This window comes from Balaenoptera musculus, chromosome 1, assembly GCF_009873245.2.
Source record: "Balaenoptera musculus isolate JJ_BM4_2016_0621 chromosome 1, mBalMus1.pri.v3, whole genome shotgun sequence".
NCBI lineage: Eukaryota > Metazoa > Chordata > Mammalia > Artiodactyla > Balaenopteridae > Balaenoptera > Balaenoptera musculus.
Window position 1 is genome coordinate 118,579,311 of NC_045785.1, and position 22,432 is coordinate 118,601,742.

Sequence of the window (22,432 nt, forward strand, 5' to 3'; positions counted from 1 at the left end):
TCTATATCCGTTCATCTGTCAATGGACACTGAGGTTGTTTCCATGTTTTGGCTATTGTGAATAGTGCTGCTATGAACATAGGGGTGCATGTATCCTTTTGAATTATAGTTTTGTCCAGGTATATGCTCAGGATTGGGATTGCTGGATGATATGGTAATTCTATATTTAGTTTTCTGAGGAACCTCCATACTGTTTTCCATTGTGGCTGCACCAATTTATATTCCCACCAACAGTGTAGGACGTTCTCTTTTCTCCATACCCTCTCCAGCATTTGTTATTTGTAGACATTTTATTATTTTATTTTATTTATTTTTTGGCTGTGTGGCTTGTGAGATCTTAGTTCCCTGACCAGGGATTGAACTCGTGCCCTCAGCAGTGAAAGTGCAGAGTCCTAACCACTGGACCGCCACAGAATTCCCAGTAGACATTATTTTTTAACATCTTTATTGGAGTATAGTTGCTTTAAAGTGTTGTGTTAGTTTCTGCTGTATAACAAAGTGAATCAGCTATACGCATATGTATATCCCCATATCACCTCCCTCTTGCATCTGCCTCCCACCCTCCTTATCCCACTCGTCTAGGTGGTCACAAAGAACCGAGCTAATCTCCCTGTGCTATGCAGCTGCTTCCCACTAGCTATCTATTTTACATTTGGTAGTGTATATATGTCAGTGCTACTCTCTCACTTCATCCCAGCTTGCCCTTCCCCATCCCCGTGTCTTCAAGTCCATTCTCTACGTCTGTGTTGTTATTCCTGTCCTGCCCTTAGGTTCATCAGGACCTTTTTTTTTTTTTAGATTCCATATATATGTGTTAGCATACCATATTTGTTTTTCTCTTTCTGACTTACTTCACTCTGTATGACAGACTCTATGTCCATCCACCTCACTACAGATAACTCAGTTTCGTTTCTTTTTATGGCTGAGTAATATTGCATTGTATATATGTGCCACATCTTCTTTATCCATTCATCTGTCGATGGACACTTAGGTTGCTTCCATGCCCTGGCTATTGTAAATAGAGCTGCAATGAACATTGTGGTATGTGACTCTTTTTGTTATATTTTTTAAAAATTTATTTATTTATTTTTGTCTGCGTTGGGTCTTTGTTGCTGTGCGGGCTTTCTCTAGTTGTGGGGAGTGGGGGCTACTCCTTCTTGCGGTGTGTGGGCTTCTCACTGCGGTGGCTTCTTTTGTTGCAGAGCACGGGCTCTAGGTGTGTGGGCTTTAGTAGTTGTGGCACGTGGGCTCAGTAATTGTGGCACACGGGCTCTAGAGCGCAGGCTCTGTAGTTGTGGCTCAAGGGCTTATTTGTTCCATGACATGTGGGATCTTCCCAGACCAGGGCTCGAACCTGTGTCCCCTGCATTGGCAGGTGTATTATTAACCACTGTGCCACCAGGGAAGCCCCATGACTCTATTTGAATTATGGTTTTCTCAGGGTATATGCCCAGTAGTGGGATTGCTGGGTCATATGGTAGTTCTATTTTTAGTTTTTTAAGGAGCCTCCGTACTGATCTCCATAGTGGCTGTATCAATTTACATTCCCACCAACAGTGCAAGAGGGTTCCCTTTTCTCCACACCCTCTACAGCATTTATTGTTTGTAGAATTTTTGATGATGGCCATTCTGACTGGTGCGAGGTGATACCTCATGGTAGTTTTCATTTGCATTTCTCTAATGATTAGTGATGTTGAGCATTCTTTCATGTGTTTGTTGGCAATCTGTATATCTTCTTTGGAGAAATGTCTATTTAGGTCTTCTGCCCATTTTTGGATTGGGTTGTTTGTTTTTTTCATATTGAGCTGCATGAGCTGCTTTTAAATTTTGGAGATTAATCCTTTGTCAGTTGCTTCGTTGGCAAATATTTCCTCCCATTCTGAGGGTTGTCTTTTCATCTTGTTTGTGGTTTCCTTTGCTGTGCAAAAGTTTTCAAGTTTCATTAGGTCCCATTTGTTTATTTTTGTTTTTATTTCCATTTCTCTAGGAGGTGGGTCAAAAAGGATCTTGCTGTGATTTATCTCACAGAGTGTTCTGCCTACGTTTTCCTCTAAGAGTTTTATAGTGTCTGGCCTTACATTTAGGTCTTTAATCCATTTTGAGTTTATTTTTGTGTATGGTGTTAGGGAGTGTTCTAATTTCATTCTTTTACATGTAGCTGTCCAGTTTTCCCAGCACCACTTATTGAAGAGGCTGTCTTTTCTCCACTGTATATGCTTGCCTCCTTTATCAAAAATAAGGTGACCATATGTGCGTGGGTTTATTTCTGGGCTTTCTATCCTGTTCCATTGAGCTATATTTCTGTTTTTGTGCCAGTACTGGACTGTCTTGATTACTGTAGCTTTGTAGTATAGTCTGAAGTCCAGGAGCCTGAATCCTCCAGCTCCGTTTTTCTTTCTCAAGGTTGCTTTGGCTATTCAGGGCCTTTTGTGTTTCTATACAAATTGGGAAATTTTTTGTTCTAGTTCTGTGAAAAATGCCAGTGGTAATTTGATAGGGATTGCACTGAATCTGTAGATTGCTTTGGGTAGTATAGTCATTTTCACAATGTTGATTCTTCCAATATAAGAACATGGTGTATCTCTCCATCTCTTTGTATCATCTTTAATTTCTTTCATCAGTGTCTTATAGTTTTCTGCATACAGGTCTTTTAACTCCTCAGGTAGGTTTATTCCTAGGTACTTTATTCTTTTTGTTGCAGTGGTAAATGAGAGTGTTTCCTTAATTTCTCTTTCAGATTTTTCATCATTAGTGTATAGAAATACAAGAGATTTCTGTGCATTAATTTTGTATCCTGCTACTCTACCAAATTTGTTGAATAGCTCTAGTAATTTTCTGGTAGCATCTTTAGGATTCTCTATGTATAGTATCATGTCATCTGAAAACAGTGACAGCTTTACTTCTTCTTTTCTGATTTGGATTCCTTGTATTTCTTTTTCTTCTCTGATTGCTGTGGCTAAAACTTCCAAAACTATGTTGAATAATAGTGGTGAGAGTGGGCAACCTTGTCTTGTTCCTGATCTTAGTGGAAATGGTTTCAGTTTTTCACCATTGAGAACAATGTTGGCTGTGGATTTGTCATATATGGCCTTTATTATGTTGAGGTAGGTTCCCTCTATGCCTACTTTCTGGAGGGTTTTTATCATAAATGGTGTTGAATTTTGTCAAAAGTTTTTTCTGCATCTATTGAGATGATCATATGGTTTTTCTCCTTCAATTTGTTAATATGGTTTATCACATTGATTGATTTGCATGTATTGAAGAATCCTTGCATTCCTGGGATAAACCCCACTTGATCATGGTGTATTATCCTTTTAATGTGCTGTTGGATTCTGTTTGTTAGTATTTTGCTGAGGATTTTTGCATCTATGATCATCAGTGATATTGGCCTGTAGTTTTCCTTTTTTGTGACATCTTTGTCTGGTTTTGGTATCAGGTGATTGTGGCCTCATAGAATGAGTTTGGGAGTGTTCCTCTCTCTGCTATATTTTGGAAGAGTTTGAGAAGGATAGGTGTTAGCTCTTCTCTAAATGTTTGATAGAGTTCGCCTGTGAAGCCATCTGGTCCTGGGCTTTTGTTTGTTGGAAGATTTTTAATCACAGTTTCCATTTCAGTGCTTGTGATTGTTCTGTTTATATTTTCTATTTCTTCCTGGTTCAGTCTCAGAAGGTTGTGCTTTTCTAAGAATTTGTGCATTTCTTCCAGGTTGTCTGTTTTATTGGCATAGAGTTGCTTGTAGTAATCTCTCATGATCCTTTGTATTTCTGCCATGTCAGTTGTTACTTCTTTTTCATTTCTAATTCTGTTGATTTGAGTCTTCTCCGTTTTCTTCTTGATGAATCTGGTTAACGGTTTATCAGTTTTGTTTATCTTCTCAAAGAGCCAGCTTTTAGTGTTGTTGATCTTTGCTATTGTTTCCTTCCCTTCATTTCTTTTTCATTTATTTCTGATCTGATCTTTATGATTTCTTTCCTTCTGCTAACTTTTGGGTTTTTTTTTGGTTCTTCTTTCTCTAATTGCTTTAGGTGTAAGGTTAGGTTGTTTATTTGAGATTTTTCTTGTTTCTTGAGGTAGGACTGTATTGCTATAAACTTCCCTCTCAGAACTGTTTTTGTTGCATCCCATAGGTTTTGGGTTGTCGTGTTTTCTTTTTCTTTTTTTTTCTTAAATTTATTTTATTTATTTATTTATTTTTGGCTGTATTGGATCTTTGTTGCTGCGCGCGGGCTTTCTCTAGTTGTGGTGAGTGGGGGCTACTGTTCATTGCAGTGCATGGGCTTCTCATTGTGGTGGCTTCTCTTGTTGCAGAGCATGGGCTCTAGGCACATGGGCTTCAGTAGTTGTGGCTCGTGGGCCCTAGAGAGCAGGCTCAGTAGTTGTGGTGCACGGGCTCAGTTGCTCCACTGCATGTGGGATCATCCCGGACCAGGGCTCAAACCTGTGTCCCCTGCATTGGCAGGCGGATTGTTAACCACTGCGCCACCAGGGAAGCCCCCCGTCATGTTTTCACTGTCATCTGTTTCTAGGTATTTTTTCATTTCCTCTTTGATTTCTTCAGTGATCTCTTGGTTATTTAGTAGTGTATTGTTTAGCCTCTATGTGTTTTTATATTTTACAGGTTTTTCTCCTGTAATTGATATCTAGTCTCATAGTGTTGTGGTTGGAAAAGATACTTGATACGATTTCAATTTTCTTAAATTTACCAAGGCTTGATTTGTGACCCAGGATATGGTCTATCCTGGAGAATGTTCCATGAGCACTTGAGAAGAAAGTGTATTCTGTTGTTTTGGATGGAATGTCCTAAAAATATCAATTAAGTCCATCTTGTTTAATGTGTCATTTAAAGCTTGTGTTTCCTTATTTATTTTCATTTTGGATGATCTGTCCAGTGGTGAGAGTGCGGTGTTAAAGTTCCCTATTATTATTGTGTTACTGTCAATTTCCCCTTTTATGGCTGCTAGCATTTGGCTTATGTATTGAGGTGCTCCTATGTTGGGTGCATAAATATTTACAATTGTTATATCTCCTTCTTGGAATGATCCCTTGATCATTATGTAGTGTCTTTCTTTTTCTCTTGTAATAGTCTTTATTTTAAAGTCTATTTTGTCTGATATGAGAATTGCTACTCCAGCTGTCTTTTGATTTCCATTTGCATGGAATATCTTTTTCCATCCTCTCACTTTCAATCTGTATGTGTCCCTAGGTCTGAAGTGGGTCTCTTGTAGACAGCATATATATGGGTCTTGTTTTTGTATCCATTCAGCCAGTCTGTGTCTTTTGGTGGGAGCATTTAATCCATTTACACTTAAGGTAGTCATCGATATGTATGTTCCTATTACCATTTTCTTAATTGTTTTGGGTTTGTTATTGTAGGTCTTTTCCTTCTCTTGTGTTTCCTGCCTAGAGAAGTTCCTTTAGCATTTGTTGTAAAGCTGGTTTGGTGGTGCTGAATTCTCTTAACTTTTGCTTATCTGTAAAGGTTTTAATTACTCCATCGAATCTGAATGAGATCCTTGCTTGGTAGAGTAACCTTGTTTGTAGGTTTTTCCCTTTCATCACTTTAAATATGTCCTGCCAGTCCCTTCTGGCTTGCAGAGTTTCTGCTGAAAGATCAGCTCTTAACCTTATGGGGATTCTCTTGTATGTTATTTGTTGCTTTTCCCTTGCTGCTTTTAATATTTTTTCTTTGCATTTAATTTTTGATAGTTTGATTAATATGTGTCTCGGCGTTTTTCTCTTTGGCTTTAACATGTATGGTACTCTCTGTGCTTCCTGGACTTGATTGACTGTTTCCTTTCCCATGTTAGGGAAGTTTTTGACTATAATGTCTTCAAATATTTTCTCAGACCCTTTCTTTTTCTCTTCTTCTTCTGGGACCCCTATAATTTGAATGTTGGTGCATTTAATGTTGTCCCAGAGGTCTCTGAGAGCATCCTCAATTCTTTTCATTCTTTTTTCTTTATTCTGCTCCCTGGCAGTTTTTTCCACCATTTTGTCTTCTAGCTCACTTATCCATTCTTCTGCCTCAGTTATTCTGTCATTGATTCCTTCTAGAGTATTTTTAATTTCAGTTATTGTGTTGTTCATCACTGTTTGCTCTTTAGTTCTTCTAGATCCTTGTTAAATGTTCCTTGTATTTTCTCCATTCTGTTTCTGAGATTTTGGATCACCTTTACTATCATTACTCTGAATTCTTTTTCAGGTAGGTTGCCTATTTCGTCTTCATTTATTTGGTCTTGTAGGTTTTTACCTTGCTCCTTCGTCTGTAACATATTTTTTTGTCATTTAATTTTATTTTTTGATGGGTGGTGTCTTACTGGTTGTTTAGCCTGAGACGTCCAGCAATGGAGTTTGCAGGCAGTTGGATAGAGCTGGGTCTTGGTGCTGAGATGACCTCCGGGAGGCCTCAGTCTGATTGATATTCCCTGGGGTCTGAGGTTCTCTGTTAGTCCAGAGGTTTGGACTTGGAGCTCCCACCACAGGAGCTTGAGCCCAACCTCCGGCCTGGGAACCAAGATCCCACAAGCATGTGGCAGGTGAAGTAATGGTCCCCCAAAGACATGGACATCGAAATCCCTGGAACCGCCTGGCTGGTGTGCAGCAATGGGGACCCGGAGCTGCCGGAGGGTCAGGGCAGTGGCCTGAGATGCACTGGGTGGACTGGTGTCCTCCAGGTCAGAGCCAGGCCATCTGCGCCACCCACGTCACCCAGTGTACCAGGGGCTCTGCCTGGGCTTCACAGGCGTCTACCCCGGTAGACTTTTTAATGATGGCCATTCTGACCGGTGTGAGGTGGTATCTCATTGTAGTTTTGATTTGCATTTTTCCAATAATTAGCCTCACCTCTTTCTTGAAGTCTTTCCTAACCATGCTGGTCCCAATGAGTTTTCTCCTTCCCTTCCCTCCCATGACACTTAGAAATGGTGCCTCTCACTTTTTACTTTGATCATACTTAGAATACCTTCTGCACTTAAAAGTGTCTCTTGCACTAAGGGTGTATATACCTCTCTTATAACCCCTGCTATTCCTGGGAAACTATTATAGCAGGAATATTTGTTAAATATTATTTTATTGCCTTTGATGGAAAGGCTTCTTGACCAAAAGCTGTCGAATCAATAAATATTTCTCACCTGAAATATTAAGCAGGGCTAAGAAGCCCAGCTATTAACTTTAACTTGAAAAAGAATCTTTTGAATTAGAAGCAGTGAATGGCTACACCATCCAAGAGAGAGTCTTAGAAGAATGTATAAGAAAAAGGGAAACCCAACTTTCTTTCTTCAACTCAAAATTCTTCAGATCTTACTCCTTTCTCTAGAGCTCTTAATTCTCCACAGGTGTTCCAAGAGGAAGAAGGCTGTTAAGCAGCCTGCGTGCGGCCCCTCTGAAAATAGCCATACCCTTCAATCTGTTTGTTTCATGCCTTTCTGGTCCAGGGATGTGTGAGGAAAGTGCTACGGAGGGAGGGATCTCCTGCCACTTCTTCCCACTCAACATGCCTTCCCTCTTCCTCTAATTTTGCCTGCACTAGTGAGCTGTTGAGGAGAGCTTGGAACCCAAAAGTTATACCTGTCTGGGAGTTGATTAGAAAGAGTATTCAATTTATAAAAATATAACTTGCATAATTTTGTAGAAAGATTTACCTTTAAAACAGAAATAAATGACTCAATAGGAAATGCGGCTTGACCTTATAAAGGGGGTTAAGTGGGGGAGTCAGTTTCAATTAAGGGGAAAAATATGTAGGCCAGCATGAGAATATGTGATACCTTTTAGAATAATCTTTTTTATGGGGCCAACATCCTAATCTTTGCTTACATAAGAAAAGATCATAATAAGACAACCTTGGATCAGGGACTATTAGAGATAGAGGATGTTTGGGGGGGGTGTGGCAGAGAAATCACTTAACATCTTTACTGCCACCTGTTAGAATGGGCTAATGATTTCTAAATCTATATGCCTGGGGAAACAGTGTCAGGTAAAAATGGTGCCATGAAAAAATAATTGGAGCTTTTTGGAGTTAACTGTTAGCTAATGGAAAGAAATCATTCCATGTTGTTAATATTTAATATTATTATTTATACAAAGATTTTGTGAGTTCTTTGTGTGTATCTGAGGAGTACTGAGCAAGCTGACATACTCTTCATTCTTTGTTGGTTATAGTCATGAAAGGGGTCTTAGGACTTACCGCTCTATGACCTACACAAGCTATTTTCCTTGTCAGCCTCAGTTTCTTCATCTGTAAAATGTGGATACTGATAGTACCTACTTCTTACGGTCAAGTGAGACAATGCACAGGAAGTGCTTAGCATAGAAAAGCAGGTATTTTATGATCAAAAGCAAATTAATTTTCTCAGTTCCAACTGTGTGCTACAAATAAAGTTTGCTGGCAATTTATTTTTAACCCATATTCATGTGATGAAAAGATTACTGAGTTAGGAGATGTAGTCTATAGTGATGATTAGGCAAATTACTTAACCTCTCTGGGTTTCTATTCCTTTGGCTTTATAAAGGAGCTGGATTAGAGGATCTCTGAGTAGTTTCCAGTTCTAAAGTTCTGTGTTAGGATTTTTTCCAATTCATTTTTAAACAAAGTTTTAATAAAATTTAACATAGGAAGTATTGTATGCTTTAGCAATTTATATTTTAATTAAATGTACTTCAGATTAAAACTGTATTATGCAATGTTTAAAATACAGAAGGATATGGAAAGTGATACACGTACCTATCATTCACTTTAAGAAATAAAACTTAAAAAAAATTTGGAAATGCTGTGGGTGAAATTCACTTGTATTTAAAGGTGCAAAAACAAGATTGAAATCACTGCTTAAAAAAAAGGAAATTACTTTGGATGCCCATTGTTTCTGGAAGAAGGGTGTTTTTGTGCCTGTGTGGCTCTGACGTTATATTAGGTGTAGGCCAAAGCAGAAGGCAGTCCTCTTCTTCTGGGAAGATTTCATCTAACTGAAGTGGAGTAAATATAGCTTAGCAACAAAATACACCCAAATAAAACATGGACCCTGCATTTGATATGCATGTCGTTTGCAATAAGATTTCCATGGCAATCCAGGCCGATGGAAACACTTCTTGACAAAGAATTGGATTCAAATTCTGGCTTCTTTCTAATTTAAGTGTGTGACCTTGGGCAAGTTATGTGGCCCTCTCTGCCTCAGTTTCTTCATAAAATGGGGCTTACCTAAGGGTTGTTGTGAATAATACATGAGATAATACAGGCAAGGCTCTAAGAACAATGCCTGACACATAGAGAAAGCTCAATGAATATTAGCTATTATTATTATTCAATTCCATAAATAATTATTGGATGTCTACCATGTAGTAGTCTCTATACTAGATCCTGAAATATCTTTGGGGCTTTAGCTTTTTTTGTGTCTGGTCTACAAAGAATGTGTTACAGAGTTAGATATGAAATTCTGGTAAATGTAGCAGTCTAGTGGGACCCAAGTTAATCTAGAAAAAAAGGCCATTTGGAGTTCAGAAGACTTTTTAAATTCAGGAGGGAATATGAGATGTAAATGAAGTACTTAAGGTCTTGCCTTTTAGTTGTTGAGTTCCTGTGCCAGGTTTTAGAGAGTGCATTATGATGCATATTAAAACCACGGTGACATTCAAAGAGTCAAACATGCCTGATTAGACTTTCATGTCCTGTATTTATAAAAAGGTTAGTGGTGCATTTCCTCAGTGCAAATTATTTTTGGTTCTTACTAATATTTATGAATAAAGTTTACACAGCATAATATATGTGATTAATCTTAGTCATCAGCTTTATTTTATATAAGGAGATATCCCAGAAGATGCTACATCTTGAGCAGTAATTTCAACAGATAGGGAGTAGGCAATATAGAGGAAAGGGCGATTGTATGTTAGCACTATGGGACAAAATCAGAAATATAATTATGGCAATAATGCATTCTCTTACATAAATTTATCATTGAAATAGTATAGGAAGACATGCCTTTTGCAAGTAATTTCATTGTGATGCTTTATGGTGACGCCAAGCCTTGACTATACAACAAGCAGTCAATGATGTTTGGATTTCAGGTTGCCCTGGGTGGATGTGTCCACAAGGTATTAAAAGCGGGTTTAAGTTGATGAATTCAACAGAGGAGCTGACCATCTGGTCTCAGTGATCTCAGGTTGGGCTGGCCTTGGCACCGGCCTGTTTGGTTGCTTTTGGTGACTCTGGGGTAATATTAAGCCATGGAAATCATAGTTATCATGTACCTCTACCCATGGGGTTTGATAGATACTAAATAATTGGTCAGTAACTGCCCCTTTGGCCTCCCCCTTTGCACATTTTTGCCCGGCAAAAAACTCTTGATGTAAAGGAGAAAAGTGAATGGGCCTGCTTTTAACAATAGGCAAACTGAACTCAAGCACTTACTAAGATAGGAAGAATAATATAAGACAGAAATAACTTGGAAGCTCATTTTGTCCATACCCGGTTATAGGTTGTTCAAGAAAATAAAAAGGTGGTGGATTCTTTTGTCCTTAGTACTCTGTTTTGGCCTACTCCATTTCCACAAGGCTGATGGCTTTTAAATACTAAAACCATCCCCAAAGGCATCTCCACAACCCCCCAATACACAAGTCACAAATCACTGCTCAAAGGAACGAACACAAAGCACTTGCGATACTCTCCCATTTGGGTGCAGTCTTGATTCTCCAGAGAAAAGGGGACTCTCAGTGCAGATCTGAATATATATATGGGCCAGGACTTGGGCCTTCCTGGTAAAACATAAAAACAAAACAATAAACACCGCCCCTCCCCCTCCCAAAACAAAAAACAAGAACAGAAAATCCAAGGCGCCGCTGCTGCTATCAGTAGCTTGGCTCAGACTCCGACTGCAAAAAACAAAAACAGGACCGAGCCCGGGTTCCTGAGACCCCGGCTGCCTAGGGCCAGGGCGAAGTTCCCGGGGTCGGGCCGCTGGACGCGGGCAGGGCCGGGCGCGGCGCTCTCGGGGACTTTCACCTGCTCGGCGGGCAGCGCGGGGGCGGACCCAGCGGCGGGCGGGGCCTGGACGCCCCGCGGGAGGAGCCGGCCCGGGCCCACCCCGCAGGAGGAGCCGCTCGCCGGCGGCTGATCCGGCGTCTCCGTGACAGGCACCCCGCTCCGCTGCCGCCGCCGCTGCCTTTTCTTCCTCGTCCCGGGCTGTCCGCGCCACTGCTCCCGGGCCAGTGCCGCGCCCAGTCCCGCCGCGGGCCGCGCGCCCACTGCTCCCCTCCCCCAGCCCGCTCGTCGCGCCGCCCGCTCCCGCCGCCGCCCCCGCCGCCCTCCTCGCCGGTAGGAATTGCGCGGCCACAGCGCCGCTCGCGTCGCCCGCAACCGCGCCGCCCGCTGCAGCCCGGCCCTCGGCGTCGCTCCGAGTCCCGGCTTCCACGGCCGCCGCGCGGCCAGGGCGCCCCTCCGCTTGCGCCCCCTCCGCGCGCCGTCGCCCCCAGCTCTCGCCTCCCCTCCCCTGGGTCTCGCCAGCCCCTTCCTGCCACCGCCGCCGCCGCCTCTGGAGGAGCCGGTCCACCGCGGGTCACCATGCCCAGCAAAACCAAGTACAACCTTGTGGACGATGGGCACGACCTGCGGATCCCCTTGCACAACGAGGACGCCTTCCAGCACGGCATCTGCTTCGAGGCCAAGGTGAGGGGGCCCCAGGGAGGGGACTGCCCCGGAGGGGCATGTGTGAGTGGACGGGATGCGCAGCCATCCCGGACGCAGAGCTGGTGGGTTAGGCTGATTTGGGGGCCTTTCTGTTAGGGAGGGTGACTCCCCTTCTCTGTATAGAATTCCGCGGGCTCCTGCCCAGAACTGCTAAAGAGCAACTGCAAAGTTTGAGCGGTATTGCTTCACCCCCCTCCTCCCACCTGCAGACTCCCCCATCCTTACCCATCCAGGACTGATTGAGTTACTTCCCGGATCCCTCCTTCCGAGAAGGAGAAGCCAGTGGGTGAGCGCAGCTTGGACGTGGTTCTTTAGAATCGGTTTAGGGAAGCTTTGGTGTTATTTACCTGTTGGGATCCCTTGGGAGAGGTGCTTTCGGGAAGGTCGTTTAAAGGGGGAATACCTGCTTCCTGATTGAAGAAAATAATACAGGGGTGGTTTTTGTTTCTAGATTCCAGGTAACCCCGGCCAGGTGTCAGAGTCACTTCCTAAACGCCTTATTTGCCACGACTCCTTTGCAAGTGCCAGTCATTGAAGGGGGGGGAGGTGTGGTGAAAGCTGCCCGGTTACTAGTTTTGTGGCTTAATGTTAAGTTTCAGCAGCTAGTAGGGGACCGCTGCTGAAGAATTTATCGGGGGTGACTGGAATTTTCAGCTCCAAGCCCCAGGTCCGTCCTTGGGAGAGGGGGCGGGCGGAAGCCTCTGTACTGCACTATGAGGTGTGAATAAGGCTGGCCCCCTGTGATGCACTTCCCAGAGTGAGGAGTTCTGGTTTCTGAGATTACAGCTGGGGTTCCTGCTGCCCATCACAGGGGAATAGTGTTTCTGCCCTTCCTTCTTGCAGCTTGACGCCCTCCCCCCAAGACTCAGAGATGCGCAGCACCTACTGTGTGCCTGTCACTGGTTAAGTGACAGAAAATACTACCCCTCCAAGTAGGTTGTGTCTTCTGGTTTTGAAAAGGTAGTACTTTCGATGTGGAGACAGTCTTCATTCCCTTTTTCTCCTTAATGGCTTTGTAGATGGCAGGGTGTTAGCATCTCAGGCAAGGGTTACTTCATCAGGTGGCTATTTCCTTCAATTCTTGAGACATCTTTTTGAGTGTCTGATATGAGTCCAATGTGGTCAGTTACTTTCGATTATTCTTCCTTCTCATGGAGACGTGTGAGTTGTTAAATCTCACCTTTTTTTTCCTCCCTGAATAACCTTCCCCCAGCCATATTTGCTAGAGCTAGGAGGGCACCCCCTGTTTCCCCAGACATCAAACCCTGCAGTGGAATGCAGAGCTGAATTACTGGGTATGGCTGGGACCAGAGTGGGGCTGTAGCCAAGATCTTATCTTGCTTCTCTCAGAATAGAGCTGGTTGGTCTAATATAGGATGTTTGGGTTAATTTTTGTCCGGGCCTGTTGCTTTGGTGAGCAGGGTTTTAAATTTTAAAGTATGAGTTTTCATCACGTCATGATTTAATTTTCTCGGACATGCATAAACTGGGAAATCGGCTTTTGTCTTGTTTGGTTCACCAGGGCTCTGTTTTGCAAGAATGAACAGAAGAAGAAAGGTCAGAATTAAAGTGTTTTTAACCTTTTAATTCTTTTCTCACAGTCTCTGCATTTGGTCCTCGCTAGGACTCATAACCTAGCATGCATAAGAATCACCAGGTGAGGTTGTTAAAGAGTCAGATTCTTGCCACCTCCAATTCTAATCTGACACCTCTGGGGAGAGCCCAGGACTGTGCACCTCTAAGGAGCATTCCAGGTGATTTAATGCAGGTGATTGGGACCAGACTTTGAGAAACACTGGCTTCAGGCTTGCCTCCAGCTTGCTGGATCTTACCCTCTCTTTCCCAACATGCAGTTTCTTTTCTAAGCAAATGTCTGGGGGTTGTGTGGTGTAGTTCCTATAGTAACTTGCCTGGATTCACACGCAGTGGTGCTCCATAAGAGGAAGGGGAACCACAGTTGGTCCCAGCTGTGTTCCCAATGCAGACGTGGGACATGGTGAACCACGGGTTCTGCTTTGAGAATGGCGAGGTAGGGAAGAAAGGACAGGGCTGACCTTGAGAACTGGGTCCTAACTCCCAGCTCTTGGTAATCGATGCTGGACACCAGTACATTCAAATCATGTCAGCCAAGACCTGAGTAGAGGTGGAAGCAGAAGCTTTTCTGTCTCATGAGCACCTGGCAAGCACCTCATCTGGCTGGTTTTCACATCCCTCCCCAGCAGTGTCCGTGGAACTGCACGATCACTGGGTTTTCAGGGTTAAATCCACACCACACTCATTCCTTGTTTTGGAAAAGCACAGGCTGTAAAATGTAAATGTATTAGTGCTGCCTTGTCAGATACTCTTGGAAAATGAGCCCAGGTCTTTCACTCCCAAGGGCTGGCAGTTGTTCAGAATCAACACTGGATGGAATGACTTTTTGGGTGGATGCCGCTCATTTTCAGGGTGCCGCGGAGATTGAAAAGGTTATGGCTAGGGTTGAAGGGCATCTGGGTGTCAGAGGTTCTGTGCACTTAAAAAACACACCGTGCATTTAACTATCAAGTAGGATCCTAGAGGTTTTTCACCTGCAGTGCTTCATGTAATTCTCACTGCTTCCCGGGAGGTGGATCTCCTTATACCTTATAAATGAGGGTATGTTGCCTGCTTTAGTGCACATAGCTGGGTATGGCAGAGACAGGATTTAAACCTGGGAGCTTTGACTTCAGACTCTCAAATGCAATGCTTATTCACTTAACATTTTTTATGGAATGTTCACTCTATGCTGGGCGGTTGGTCTGATTCACGGTTCACTGGTGGGGCATCCTTAGGTTGTTGGCCTCTCTGACTCTGATGTAGAAAATTATTCAAACTTTTAGTGCTAGACTCTTTCAAGATATAACCTTGGTCTGGGAGCTGCTCTTAAGGGTAGTGCCCTCCGTGTCAGAAAGGGCACCTGGCTCACTGACCGTTGCTGGTGGGTGGGCGGTAAAATCCTTCTCGGCTTGAAAGCTTGTGTGGCTCCTTTGTATTTGTCTCTCCCTCTCCCGGTATGCCTTCCTGGTGGCCAGTGCCATCAACTGGCTATCTCTGCTTGCTGGGTGAGAAGAAGACTTCTCATGACAGTGGTGCAAAGAATAAGAGCATTAATAACATAGTTATGCCTGACGTTTGTAGGTGATTTTTGATTTGCATGCGACTTTCACACACACACACAATTTTCCTCATGTGGAAATTGGGACACTAGTGTTATCTCTGTTTTTCAGATGAAAGAATTGGGGATCAGAGAGATTAACTTGTCCAGAGTCACAGGACTGATAAGATGAAAGAATAATGATTATAGCTGATATTTAGTGAGCACTTACTATGGACCATGTATTGTTCTAGGTGCTGCCTCATTTAAGCCTCACACTCCAGTCCTTTTGATTCCTCGTCCACGGTTCCTTAACTTCATCCTGAAGTAGTAGCTCCCTCTGTATTCCTAGCTCTCGTTGCGTAGCCCGTTCACTGATCTGGGCGTATGTGGCACAGCCTGTCAGAACTGGAAAGCACCTTAGCTCACCTTGTATAGCCTCCTCATTTTACAGATGAGGAAGTTGAGGTCCAGAGGGGAAGTCGTCGACCCAGGGTCACATAGCTAGGCGAGAACAGAACCAGGACTCATCCCTAGTTTCCTGGCTTCAGGTTGGTTTCAGTTACCTGTTGCTGCTTAACAGCCTACCCCAAAACTCAGGGGCGTAAACCAATGTCTGTTTAATCTGCTCATGATTCATTGGTCAGGAGTTCAGGCAGGGCTTGGCTGGGCTGTTCTTCTGTTGTATGTGGTGTGGACTGGATCACTCACTCGGCTTCATTCTGCTGTGGCTGGGCTGGAAGGTCCTAGAAGGCTTCACTCTCATGGCTGTGCTTTGGTAGTCCTCCGTGTGCGGGTTCTCTGCATTGGGTAGCTTGGATTTCCTTATAGCATGGTGGCCCTTTGATCTGGCAGCTGGCTTTCAGGAGGGAGTGTTCCAAGCAGGGAAGGTGGAAGCTCTTAAGGTCTGGCCTCCAAAGTTACACAGAGTCACTTCTCCTGCATTCTGTTGGTCAAATCGGGCCATAGGCTGGCTCAGATTCAAGGGGAGGAGAAGTATTCTTCACTTCTTGGTGGGGAGTGTCAAGGTCACAGTGCAAGAGTGCACGTGGGATGAGAGATATTGCCAAAGCCATCCTTGGATCATGGTCAACCATAAAATTTTGTGTTCTTTCCCCTCTGCATGTAGCTTCTCCAGTGATGTCGAGTGTTCTTTGAGTACCTTGTCTCGTGCTTCTGTGTATAACCCCCTCCCCCAACATCAGGTACATATATACATAGCCAGCAACATAAAATTATTTATCAAGTGGAAGAAATTTCCAATTGTAGAAAGTCTGAAAGCAGTAAATATACTGTCTTATTGCTGAGTGATTTGGGGGATTTGGGGGTCCTTGGTCAAATCTGAACCGAATTCTCTGGCCATTATTCCCTCCTTGCTAAATGGCTTCACTGGCTGATGGTTTCCATGATGTAGATTTTAGAGATTCCAATAACCCCACACACCAGGCTACCTGCGGATGCCTCTTGAACACGCTATCTTGAGGGCTTCCAGATTAGGACATTACATATGTTGGTTCACCATAAATGGGGTACTCTAACTCAAACCTAACCTGTGGTGTGTGGTAAAAAGCTCTCAGAACCAGCTCTGCTATATTCTGGGAGTGCACTCTCCCCTCCCCCACCCACCCCTCAAAGGGTCCTGTCTTCCAGGATTGTGGACAAGTAGGGATTCAGATAGAGGCCCTGGTGTATTCGCCGATGTCATCATTGAAGTGCAGGTTATTTCACCTTATTAGGTATTTGTCCAGATGCTTTAATATCCATTGTTATCTTCTGCCTGGACCAGATGAATCTTTGGGGGACGATGGGTCTCAAAGATACAGCACTGCTCAGAAATAATACCTGTTTTTATTCACCCTTATTTTGCTCTCAGGTGCCCCAGGGTGTTCCTCTGGAGCTGGTGTTTTGGGATTTGATGGGCAAATGTATTTCTACCTTATCTGTACACTTCATGATTTTGCCATGTCTCCTTTGCCCAAAATGCCCCAGTCCATTTAGTGGTCAGAATCTCACACTCACTTGCCATGCTGACCTTTGCCAATCATCCGTGTCCAAGACCCTAATCAGACTCATTGTTTATTATCGCTTACTCGTAATGCTGCTACTTCCGGAACTCAAACCTTCAGAATGCTTCCTTTGACCATCATTATCTGCTTCCTCTCACCTCATTGCCTTGAGGCTGCCCTTAGCTCCTCAGTGACCTCCTGCTGCCCTTATCCTGCTCCCCCAGCAGCCTGGAGCCATGCCCACCACACTTTCTGTCTTTCCCACTTTCCTGCCCTACACTGCAGACTTGGTCTCTGCTACTTTCCTCCTTCCTTCCTGTTTTTGGAAAAAGAACTTCCTTCTTTCCTCCACTCCCTTTTCCCTAATAGCTTTATTGAGCTATAATTCACATACCATACAATTCATTAATTTGAAATATACCATTAAGTAGTTTTTAATATATTCATAGTGTTGTGCAATCATCACCACAGTCAATTTTAGAACATTTTCATCACCTCAAAAAGAAACCCTGTACCCTTTAACTATCATCCCCCCCCCGCCCCAAACAACTACTAATCTACTTTCTGTCTCTAGATTTGGCTATTCTGGACATTTCATGTAAATGGAACCATGGTGTATGTGGGGTTTTGTGATTGGCTTCTTTCACTTTGCATGATGTTTTCAGGGTTCATCCATATTGTAGCATGTATCAGGACTCCATTGCTTTTTGTGGCTGAATAATATTCCATTGTATGGGTACACCACATTTTGTTTGTCTATTTATCAGTTGATGGACATTAAGGTTGTTTGTTTTTTACCTATTATGAATAATGCTGCTATAAACATTTTGTGCACAAATTTTTGTGTGATATATGCTTAAATTTCTCATGGGTAGGTAGGTAAGAGTGAAATTGCTGGATCACATGGTAACTATGTTTAACCATTGTGGGACTGCCAGATTGTTTTCCGATGTGGCTGCACCATTTTACTTTTCCACCAGCAGTGTGTTAGGATTCTGATTTCTCCGCATCCTCACTGACACTTCTTATAATCTGGCTTTTTGATTCTAGCCAGCCTAGTGGGTATGAAGTGGTATCTCACTGTGGTTTTGATTTGCATTTCCCTGATGAATAATGATATAGAACATCTTTTCATGTGTTTATTGGCCATTTTCACATCTTTGGAGAAATGTCTATTCAGATCTTTTGCCCATTTTTAAATTGGATTGTCTTTTTTTAAAAAAAATTACTGAATTGTAAGAGCTCTTTACATATTCTGTATTCACATCCATTATGTAGCTTTGCAAGTGTTTTCACCTATTCTGTGGGTGGTCTTTTCACTTTCTTGGTATCGTCTTTTGAAACACAAAAGTTTTAAATTATGAAGTCCGATTAGTTTTTTTCTTTTTCCCTCTTTCTTTTTAAGATTCATCTGCCCTCCCTCTGCTGCTAGCCCGCCTCTCCTGAGTCTTTGTTCATTACCCCATCACTCCCTACCCCCACCTTTGCATTGTTCCATCTTTCCCCCTACTGGCTCACTCCTCTGCCCAGGAGTGTGCTGTGACCTTCTCTATGTGAAACCTCTCTTCTCTCCACCGTTTTCTTCATTAACATGTTGTCCTCTTCCTTTTACAGCTAAGCCTCATGAAAGAGTGGTCTACTCTCTGCAATTTCTCAATATTCATTCAGTCCCTGGCCGTGTCCTTCCCACCTCTGTCCTGGCTGCCATGTAGAAGTTGTTCTACTGTCACCCTTCTCTGTCCTCATTCTTTCTGAGTTTTCTCCCTGAACAGCCTATCCTTGTCTTTCTTGGGATGCCTCACTCAGCTCTCTGCAGGCTCTCGATTGGCCGTGCATAGCCCCCCTGTCTGTACCTTCTCTTCTTTGCTGCACGTTGACCTCTAAGGTAAGTGCTCAGTTTCATCCTTCCCCCTCCCCCCTCGTTATGCATGTTGGCTCCTAGATCTCTAACTCCGAGTCCAGACTCCAGATCTTTATTTCTAGCTTCCTGCTGGCCATCTCTGCCCCAGTGAACATGTTGCTAACCCCGTCGCTCAACAAGGTTGAATTCAAATCTCTCTGATGACTTCATACTTCTTTAAATGACCCCACCATCTTCTCAGACACCAAGCTTGACACTTTGGAGCAGTGGACTCATTGGCTGTTGATTGAGTACCTATTGTGTCCAGGCTTTTCCCAGACACCCCCCCCATCCCCCCACTTCAAATGAGTTGTGTCCTTGAATTTCCACAGTTATATCCATCCATGCATCCTGCCTGTTCCTTCTTGTCTCACCTCTGGCTGGTTCAGATGCTCATCACCTCTCACCATCCTGTTTCAGTTACCTTCTGGAGGCCTCCACTTTATCCTATAAACTTTTGCTCTGTTAATTATCCTGAAATATAATTATGATATCCTTCTACTCAAAGACACTAAAAGTTTATACGCCTACTATATTAGATCCAAAAATTCTTAGCCTGATATTCAGGGCTCTCTGGTTTTGAACAGTTCCTTTTAATCACCCTATGCTTCAACCCAACTGGGGTGCCTACCATTCCCTCAACCCCGCCCCCTGTGATTCCCCATCCATCTCTTAGGCCCAGTCCTCTGTCACTCAGTGAAGTGGATGTTACCAGTCCCTTCTCTATGTGGAAGGGACTGACCAGACCCTGCTATGGATTATAGCTGCTTGCCCTTGTCTGATTTTCATCCCCCCACTGTCATCATTAGGGTCCCTGTCACTCTGCCCCCTTGTGTCTTCTGCAGTGCTTTGCATATAGAAAATGTATTTTGAATCAATGAATATAATTTCTAAGATGCTCCCTACAAGGACTGCCAGGACCCTCCTGTATCACCCAAGAGTAGGAGATGCCTCAGCTGGCTCTAGTCTCCTCCCAGCTTTTTCTCTTGCTTTAGGCCTGTACCTCTCAGTCCCTAGTGAGACTAGACTAGTCCCTGATCCCAGGAGATATCCCCATCACCCCCACCTCACAGAGTCCCACTGCCTTCCAAAGGAAGTGCCAGGTAAGCATTTTTCCTGAATTAAATGGAATTCCAGTGATGGATATGCAATGGAATTAGAATCTTTGAGTGTAGAACACATGGCCAATTTTAGGAGTAGATAATTGTCATTTATTAGTAAAAAAAAAAATATTTTCAACCTGTTGTGTTCTTATTAATGAATTAATACACTTTACCCCCAATTCTTTATTTCCTTTAATTTTCTATTTTATAGTTTTTATGACATGAATTTGGTTGACAGCATAGCACAAATGGGTTCAGGAGCCGAATTGTGTTTGGGTTCAAATCTTGGCTCTATCCCTCACTTGCTGTGTGAACTTGTGCAAGTTACTTAACATCTCTCCTTTAGTATTCTCATCTGTAAAAAGAGGATACAGGTATCACATACCTCATAGGGTTAGTGAGAGGAGCAAATGAGTTACGCACGCAAACTCCTAGCATAGTGCCTGCCACCCAGTGGGTCGTTATTTTTATTATTGTTGTTGTTTAGTCCTGCAGATTGCAATTTAAATTTCATCTGTGCATGGTTTTAATCTAGGAATTGTCATACACTCTTTTTAAAAAAATTTTATGTATTTATTTTTTGGCTGCATTGGGTCTTCGTTGCTGTGCATGGGCTTTCTCTAGTTGCGGTGAGCGGGGGCTACTCTTCGTTGCGGTGCGCGGGCTTCTCATTGCGGTGGCTTCTCTTGTGGAGCATGGGCTCTAGGTGTGCTTCAGTAGTTGCAGCATGCGGGCTCAGTAGTTGTGGCACGCGGACACTAGAGTGTGAAGACTTCAGTAGTTGTGGCACGTGGGCTCAGTAGTTGTGGCTTGTGGGCTCTGGAGCGCAGGCTCAGTAGTTATGGCGCACGGGCTTAGTTGCTCCGCAGCATGTGGGATCTTCCTGGACCAGGGATTGAACCCGTGTCCCCTGTATTGACAGGTGGATTCTTAACCGCCAGGGAAGTCCCCACTCTGTTTTTTTAATAAGTCAGAGGCCTAGTAGTGTATTATCTTCATTTTACGTGCCTGCTTAAAGCATCTAGCTGCCATATTATTCTTGATTCCCAAAGTTGCAAATCAGACAGCGTGACTACTTTGTGGACTTAAAATAGCTGTCAGCCTCCTTGGGAAGGAATAAGGAGGGGTTAACTAGCTTCTGGTGCATGCCCCCATCACATTTGTTCTAGTCTTTTAATCCTTGTTCGGATTAAAAATCACAGAATCTTGTTAAGTACTGTATGTTGTCTGTATTCACTACCTTTCTCTGAATTTCTTGGATAAATACGTCTTTAAGCAGAGGTAATCTAAGCAGAAGGAATCGTGCATCATGGGATTAATTAATACCTTGTGATGCTTACAATTCCCTTTTCAATTTTTATATTCAGCATCATATTTCCTTTCAAACACTGGAGCAGCTAGCTTTAAAAGTTACTTAAAATGGCACTTCCAGCAAGTTCCTGTGCCCAGAGTGTTGGATCACTTTAGAACCCCTGGTCTCCTACCCACCGCGTGTAACCCAGTTGGTTTCCTGCAACACTTCAACGAGACTTGTGTGTCTTAACACTTTTATGGCTCCATCCATGAGAACTGAGGACAGTGGTTACTACCCCCATTTATTCTTGAAGCTGCAGTGCTTTCCAGGAGAACTGTTGAAATGATCAGCCTTGAGAGGTGAATGAGACCTGGGACTCCCTACCAAGGGGTAGCCAAGAAGAGGGCACTTGCCCAATGCACCCTGTATTCAGAACGCTCTGAACTCCATTAGCCTGTGCGTGAGCATGTTAGAAACACTGTTTGCATGCTTGCAGAATCATCACGTGTCCCCTATTCTGTGCTGCTCCTCCCTGCTGGTTCTGTTTGTGCATTTCTTATCTCTTGATCTAGGCTATAAGCTCCTCAAGGATGAAGGGGACTCCCCACATACCTGCCTCGTGCTGTTCACATCATAGAAAGCTAACATAATAATCACTATCATTTACAAAGCACTTACTATGTTCTAGGCACTGTGCCAAGCTCTTTCTAGGAAATGATTAATCTTCCCCAACAGCCCTATGCGTTAAGGTACTCTCATCATTTGAGTTTTACTGATGGGGAAGCCGAGGCATAGAGAGGCAGAGTAACTTGCTCACAGTCTACATTTAGTAATGGATAGATCCCTGAGTCAAACCCCGGCAGTCTGGCACTATTAACTTCTGTGCTGAATATGCTTCAAAATACCAAGAACTAATGTTTATCCAGTACTCACCACTTTCAACGCATGGTTCTCAGAATTTTACATATGCAAACTAATTTAATCTTTACAGTGGCCCCCTGAGGGTAGGGGTTTTTGCTTCCAATGAGGAAACTGAGACCATCTTTCTAGGTTGGATTGAATGGGCAAATGGACTATTAAAGGTGGTGGTCTCAGCTCCTCCCATTGAGGTTAAGCCTGTGACCAAGGGACTGGCCAGCTGCTGTGTGCCAGTGGGCAACAGGCCACCTTTGGTGGGCCTCTCTGGTGGGTCATGTTGATGGTCTCCAGATGTGAAAATGAGGCATCAATGAGTAAGTGGAAAAGCCGAGAGGGGCAGGAGAGGGGATTTGGGAGGCCCTTCCTTCCTGGGGAGAGTTATTCTTTGCTGGGCTTCTGCCCGTGCACTTCCTATCTAACGGTGGTGAT

The 22,432-nt window shown here is 43.5% G+C and overlaps 1 protein-coding gene across 2 annotated transcripts in view; it reads left to right on the forward strand.

Annotated features, from left to right (window-relative positions):
• Window positions 1-11,323: 11,323 nt before the first annotated feature.
• The window catches only part of C1H1orf226 (chromosome 1 C1orf226 homolog), a 309,915-nt gene continuing 298,806 nt past the window's right edge, over window positions 11,324-22,432 (forward strand). For both annotated transcript variants that reach the window (XM_036871202.1, XM_036871206.1), the window contains exon 1: window positions 11,324-11,649. In XM_036871202.1, coding sequence (XP_036727097.1) covers window positions 11,545-11,649 — 105 coding nt within the window. In that variant the 5' untranslated portion in view covers window positions 11,324-11,544. The remainder of the gene's footprint in view (window positions 11,650-22,432) is intronic.